Raw genomic sequence first — 7193 nt, forward strand, 5'->3', positions numbered from 1 at the left:
GTTTTTAATTTTTCAAAGTTAGTATTTCTGAATGTTAATTCTCTTTTCTACTGTTTAGTTATTAAATTTAACTTTTCATTTTCATATTTACAAACTACTACACATGAGTTACTTAAAATTAAATATTAAAATACAAAGTTAAAATAATGAAACAATTAAATTTGTTACATATGCAAAAAGTCATTTTTGTATCAATTAGATTAAAAATGAAATTTTCTATGAAGTAACACACAGATCATAATTATCAAAGAAATTAAAAGTGGAAAAAATTGAAAAAAAAACTGAAAAAACTCCAATATTCAATGAGAACAAAAAAGAGACATTAACTTAATCAAATATACTACGATAATAAATGAGTTTTTTTTTCAAAAAAAAGGAATATATTTCAGAAAAAAAAAGTCTTTTGGGAGATGAATTTGCATTTAATTTTTCTGAAATTGCGCCAATAAGATACAAATAAAAATTGAAGATACTAGGTTTTGGATTAGCACTGAAAATATGTCTTTTATTCACAATTATTTAAAATAAAGCCCCACTAAATTCAGTTTAGCCAATAATTTTTATTATAATATTTGTATTTTAAATTTACTGCTATTGAATGATTGAAAGAAAGAAAACTGGAATACTAATGTAATAAAAGATTTAAGATGGCGAGTTACTACAGTAATGTATTCTTATTTTTCACACAAATTGTTTCTATTGCAGTGTTTTATGAATATAGTGTGAAAAATTATTGCTTGCAAAATCAAATTTTAAAATATTCTTTAATTAAGATTAAACTTCATTCAAAATGTAAAATTAAAAATGGATGTTGTTGTACTTCTGACAGCGAAGAAAATGAACTTCATACTCAAAATAATAGGATAGATTCAACAAACAGTGCTTCAGATTTGTATTTTATATCAAATTCGAATACCCCTCGAACTCTTCCAACTAAAAGTTGTTTAAAAACAAACGGACAAAGATCAAATTTAAGTGTAACATTTGTTGAACGAGATGGAGGTCATCCAGGAGACGAAAACTATATTGGGTCAGATAATACTCGATATCAAAAATCTAAATCTTCTTATCCTGGAAAAAACATTATTGATGAAAATCTTCAATCCACTCAAGATGAATATGAATCTGATAGTTCTTGCTCTTGTTGTTTCTCGTCCAAAAAAAAGAAGGGAAAGATCATTAATCCATACTTGAACTATGGGTATGATGGTTTTAGTGATTATCAAAGGCAGAAACCACAAGAACCAGGACAGCAAAATCATGTTAGCAGTATAGAACAATTATCAGACATTCCTCCTCCACCTTCTTATCCTGCCCCAGTTCTTAAAATAAATATTTCTCATTTTGGTGAAGCTCCAAATCTACAGCCAATAATTAAGCAAAACACTGTACAAAACCCACAAAAGAAAGTTGTAAATAGTCAAATAGGATTCAAAAGTTCATGACTAATTATTAATAAAGAAGAAATTACTTCAAGATTAAGATCCCTTAAGAGAACTGGATCTAGATTTCTTCCATCTAATTCATCAATATATTCTTTTGAAAAAATGCCTCCTGAAATACCGAAAAAGCCAGTTTTCAATCCTTATCTTAATAAATATGGCCTCGTTGGTAATTCTGCAAGAGCAAAATCAATCTCAAATCAATCAAGCCATTTTGAGACTAATAACGAGCCTGAACCAGTAGAAGAGAGGGGAGAGAAAGAATTAACGGCAATTCCACCACCACCACCACCACCACCACCACCCTCAGCAATCAAATCAGTGGTTATAAACAGGATTTTTTGATTAAAAAGAATTATTAATATTTGAATTATAAAAAAAGTAAGCAAAAATTAATAATTAAAAACCAAATACAATCTTTTGTTCTTTGTCAAGAAATAGAAATAGAGATAGATATTCCAAACCAAATTATTTTGAGATATTCTATTGAATCTTAAAAGAGTAACCATATCAACCAAACAAAAATCGAACTTCTTTGTAAGATAAAAGAAAGCTTGCAAAAAACATCTAATGGATTATAACTGTAGGATATATCCTTATTCTGAAGTTTAGTCGCACTTTACCGTCTCAAATACCACCACTATCTTCAACTTCAAATCAATTTCTAGAAAAGTAATTAGTACAGAATATGAGAATGGTTGAAAACTTTTTATACTTTATGGTTTTATTTGTTAAAAAAAAAATTAATAAAGTTGTGTAATGATTGATATATTTTTATTAAATTTTGCTTTAATTATATGTTTTTACTGAAGTTATTTCAAATGTTTAAACTAATATCTCAGAGTAATTATGGCTTTGGGCCATTCATCTTTGCGTGGATAACTATATGTGTTATTACAGTATCATAATATCTCTCAGTTTTTACAAAAGACATGTTTCAGAAAAGTAATTACTAACATTTGGAATTCAGATAAAAGATTACGAAAGATTACTTGGAATTTCATATAATGTTTAATTATCAAATTAAGGAAATAATGTTTAAATATGATCCCAAAAATTTTCAAGATCTCGTATTTTTGTGTAAAAAGTCGAATTAAATATTACCATTGATTATGTTTTTTTTTGATAATTTCATAAATCCTAATTATTCGCTCCTAGAGGAACTTGAAACAAGAATTAGAAATAGTAACTCGTTTATTCAACTCTTTAATTTACAATATTAATTAAATAATGACACATTTATATTATTTCATATTTCTAATATATTTCTGACAATCTAGCTCTAATATTTTATTTTTTCAATAACTAAATTTTAGAATTGTGAATATCTTAGGTACCTCGCCTAATTACGATTTTAATCTCTTCAAAATCAATTTTAAAAAAAATAAAGAGAATTGAAAAAAAAATAGTCGTTACTAAGTGCGAATTTTCATTTGCCAAATTTTATTCCTAAATTACTGTAAAAATATGACATTTGCATTTCCCTCCACCCTGTTTTTCATTGCCGCCATGACGTTTTTTTTTGCGATACCACCATTTAAAGGCATAAGCGGGAGGTGATACTGGACGTTGATCTATTGTTATTATAACAATGAGTCTATTTATATTAATATCAAGCAATATATTATCAATTAGAAGTAATATTCACTGACATGAAACTTAAAAAAAGAATTTCTTCGGTTCAATCACTTTTTACATTGTTTTTATTTTTTTCCCAAAAATGAAATTTTTATCAAATTTGTCGATTATCTCAATATTGGCTGTTATTGCAGTCTTTTACAGTTTTACCTCTACTGAATCTGATCTTGTATCAAGTGGCCACTACGAGTTTTCTTTTATCAAGGTTAAATGTGGTGGCAAATTTTGCAGTAGGCTTAGAAAGGCACTTTGCTGTTGTACCGGCGGTGATGATGAAGATCAACAACAACCAATAGAAATTGGTCCCCCAACTAATTTCCAACACCTACAAACAGGTGGTCTAAACATGAGAGGTCCAGATGGACAACTTGTTTCTCAACTTCCATCTCCCACTGCTTCCGGTTCTGGTCTTAATAACGAGGGCTATCAATCAGACAATGAAGATGACAATGAAGATGAAAATGAAGACGGAGATGACTCAGGTAGTGTAACTTCATCAAGTTCATCATCATCATCATCATCAAGTTCATCATCATCAAGTTCATCATCATCAAGTTCATCATCATCAAGTTCATCATCATCATCATCAGGTTCATCATCATCAGGTTCATCATCATCATCTCCTTATGCAAATGATCGAGAATATGACACAAGATTTTAAGTGTGTTATTTGTTAGTTATGTGAGACGATAGCAAATAGCTTTTGTACATTTGCGGCGTTTGTTCAATCATTATTCCGGTCTTTGAAGTAAATAATAGAGAATATAAATTATTCTGTGATCTTGATCTTAATATTGCAAGAGATTATTATATATTATTTATATGAGCGACATACTTCTAGTTCAGGACTATATTTATCTCTAGATATTAATGAGTGTGTAATATTTGTCTTTTTTGTTTTTATGTAATATTGGGCAATTTTTTCGAAGTGCTACTTATCTATTGTTTACGGAATCTTTGATACAGAAAGGTTTGAATTTGATAAATACGCATTGAATTAGATGAAGAGAACTTAATTAGTCAAAATATTAACATATTAACTTAATTGAAAAAGAAACTTCAATAGTATAACACAACATAAATAAATTCCAAAGTGAATAATTTGAAATGAAAATATTGAATTCAGGAAAATACACAGTTTTAAAGAGAAAGCAATTTTTTTAAAAAATTATTTGGAGCCAAAATGGGCAAAATTGAATTTAATTAAAAAATAATGCCGGTTTATAGACAAACATAAAGTCAAATATTTAATTAAAAAAACAAAATAGAAATTAAGTAAAATTAATTTTAGGTGGAATTCTTTATTACTTGCTTTTCGATAATAACATGAAAATTTTTGAAATTTTATTTCTTTTTGCAACACATTTTTTAACAAAGACTGGATTCAGAAATTCCGAAAGCATCTCTAACTTTTCATTATTGTCGTTAAAAGAAGGCATACAAGAAAAAAATGAAACAAAAGAATATTATTCAAAGTATAATATTACAGAAAGAGTTCCAACTCTATTTACAAATATGCTAATATTGGATATGAACCCTTCAGAGGAATCAAAAAATAGCCATTTGTTCAAATATTCAAATACTAGTTATGCATTAGATTGTTACCAGAAATTACCACAATACTCAATAATCATTGGTCTTGTTAAAGAATACTCATATTTCTTATCTGTTTATTACAGATTAAGATGTGAAAATGGGAACGAGTACCATGATGGAACAAAATGCGGTGATATCCTTTATTTAGTTGATTTATTGGAGAATAAAGCAGAAATATTGAAAGAAAAGAAGAATCTTAAAAAGAATAAATGTTTTGCAATTGAATCAAATATTGTTTCGACTCAATATAGGTTTTACAATCATACTGGATTTGTGGGAAGAGCTGGTAAAACTTTGGTAGAATCAGAATTTGTTTTAGTTGAAAAATCATTCTTAAGAAGAATTATGTCAGAATTTGAGCAATTACTCATAAGCAAAACAATTTCTTATGAATTACACTGTATTTCAAAATTGGAAAATAAGGAAGAAGGTGAAGTTGACTGTTATCGCTTAAGATTGGAAAACTGGATTTTAGAACAAGAACTTGTTTTAATTTCAGAAGAATTCTTTAAAAGAATGTCAAGGTTTGAAAGGTTGAGGGATATAATTTAATTATTATTCATTCAGATATACAAAGTCTCTGCTTTGAATAATAAGTCTCCGCATTATATTACTCTTTATTATAAATATATTTATTTCTAAACTGGGTAGTTAATGTAATTATTTTAAATTTCTTTTTAAATATCGTTGAAATAATATGAATGAATATGTATTTTAATTGTTATTTAAGCTTGGCTATAGAAATATTTTACTTTATCACAAATTTGATTGAATTATTTTTCACTAAATTTTGACTTGATTATTAACTTTATTTCATATTATTTGAATTAACAAATCAAAAGTCAACCCGTTTTTTTAAACTTTATAAAAACTGAATTTAACATATTTATTAAAATCAAGATATTTAAATACATTTAAAATAATAATAACAATAATGAGTTTGTCATTTTTGTTAGTTTTTTTTTTTAATATTATCCCTTGTATTAATGAAGGAAAAAATCAAATAATTTGAAATAATTTATTATTTATTGCCTCAGTAATTTAATCAAATGAATAAGAATCGCATTTTTATTTAAATTAAATATAATGTGAAGCAGTGTCTTTCAATAATAATCTTTAATAATTGACTGAAAGGTAGTTGAATGGTTTTATTAACTGCTTGTAAAAAAAAATTCTTGTTGATTTTACTAAAATTTTAATAATCATGAACAGAAATACATCAATTAAGGCAACTTAAAAGTTGATTATACTAGTAATATTTAGTTTAACCAACCTAGAATTAAACGAGTTAAATAATCTTTATTAGGAAAAAAAAAAAAAAAAAAATAATTTGAATGCTTAGTGGATTGGCGCCAAAAATCATTTTATTCAAGTGTGAAAATTATAATAATGATCATGTAAAAAAGTTTAGACAGAATCAACGTGAGGTGATTCTATATTTAATGTTATAGACTAAAAGTTAATTATATTTTTAACATTTTTTTTTTTTAACATAAAAGTATTAGCCAAATAAAACAAATGTCAAATTGGACACTTTGTTAAAAGCGCCAAATTCCTGTTATACGAGAAATATTAATTAGATATCGGCTATTCCAATTAAGGATAAAATAATCAAACATGGGTACAAAAAACATAGGAAAAGGTTTAACATTCGAAGACATCTTGTTGGTTCCAAATTACTCAGAGGTACTACCAAGAGAAGTTAGCTTAGAAACCAAATTAACAAAAAATGTTTCTCTAAAAATCCCTCTGATAAGCTCTGCAATGGATACAGTAACAGAACATTTAATGGCAGTAGGAATGGCGAGACTAGGAGGGATTGGAATTATTCACAAAAATATGGATATGGAAAGTCAGGTGAATGAAGTATTGAAAGTCAAGAATTGGATATCTAATTTAGAAGAGAATGAAAGTACTCCAGATCAAAATTTAGACAAAGGAAGTGCAGATGGAAAAGATACAAAGTCTAGCAATAATATTGATGCTTATAGCAATGCAAATCTTGATAATAAAGGTAGATTAAGAGTTGGAGCAGCAATAGGTGTAAATGAAATAGAAAGAGCAAAATTATTAGTAGAAGCAGGAGTAGATGTGATTGTATTAGACTCAGCGCATGGCCATTCCCTTAACATTATCAAAACTTTGAAAGAAATTAAGTCAAAAATGAATATTGATGTAATTGTTGGGAATGTTGTAACAGAAGAAGCAACAAGAGAATTAATTGAGAATGGTGCAGATGGGATAAAGGTTGGAATTGGTCCAGGAAGTATTTGTACCACAAGAATTGTTGCAGGAGTTGGTGTTCCTCAAATCACTGCAATTGAGAAATGTTCATCAGTTGCCAGTAAATATGGTATTCCGATCATTGCAGATGGAGGAATAAGATATAGTGGTGATATTGGAAAAGCATTAGCAGTTGGAGCTTCAAGTGTAATGATTGGTTCAATCCTTGCTGGCACTGAAGAAAGTCCAGGTGAAAAAGAACTTATAGGCGATACTGTTTATAAGTATTATAGA

The 7193-nt window shown here is 27.5% G+C and overlaps 3 protein-coding genes across 3 annotated transcripts; all 3 read left to right on the forward strand.

Moving 5' to 3' along the window:
- Positions 1-647: 647 nt before the first annotated feature.
- Positions 648-1445, forward strand: Chro.60015 (hypothetical protein). Its single annotated transcript, XM_660697.1, has 1 exon — positions 648-1445. The coding sequence occupies one exon, from the start codon at positions 648-650 to the stop codon at positions 1443-1445; it is 798 nt and encodes a 265-aa protein (XP_665789.1).
- Positions 1446-3162: 1717 nt separating this feature from the next.
- Positions 3163-3741, forward strand: Chro.60014 (serine repeat antigen). The annotated part of the gene is made up of 1 exon (XM_660698.1): positions 3163-3741. One exon carries the CDS (start codon positions 3163-3165, stop codon positions 3739-3741), a length of 579 nt encoding a protein of 192 aa, XP_665790.1.
- Positions 3742-4406: 665 nt separating this feature from the next.
- On the forward strand, positions 4407-5228 carry Chro.60013 (hypothetical protein). Its single annotated transcript, XM_660699.1, has 1 exon — positions 4407-5228. The coding sequence occupies one exon, from the start codon at positions 4407-4409 to the stop codon at positions 5226-5228; it is 822 nt and encodes a 273-aa protein (XP_665791.1).
- Positions 5229-7193: the final 1965 nt, after the last annotated feature.

Source organism: Cryptosporidium hominis (assembly GCF_000006425.1).
Source record: "Cryptosporidium hominis TU502 chromosome 6 CHRO016004, whole genome shotgun sequence".
NCBI lineage: Eukaryota > Apicomplexa > Conoidasida > Eucoccidiorida > Cryptosporidiidae > Cryptosporidium > Cryptosporidium hominis.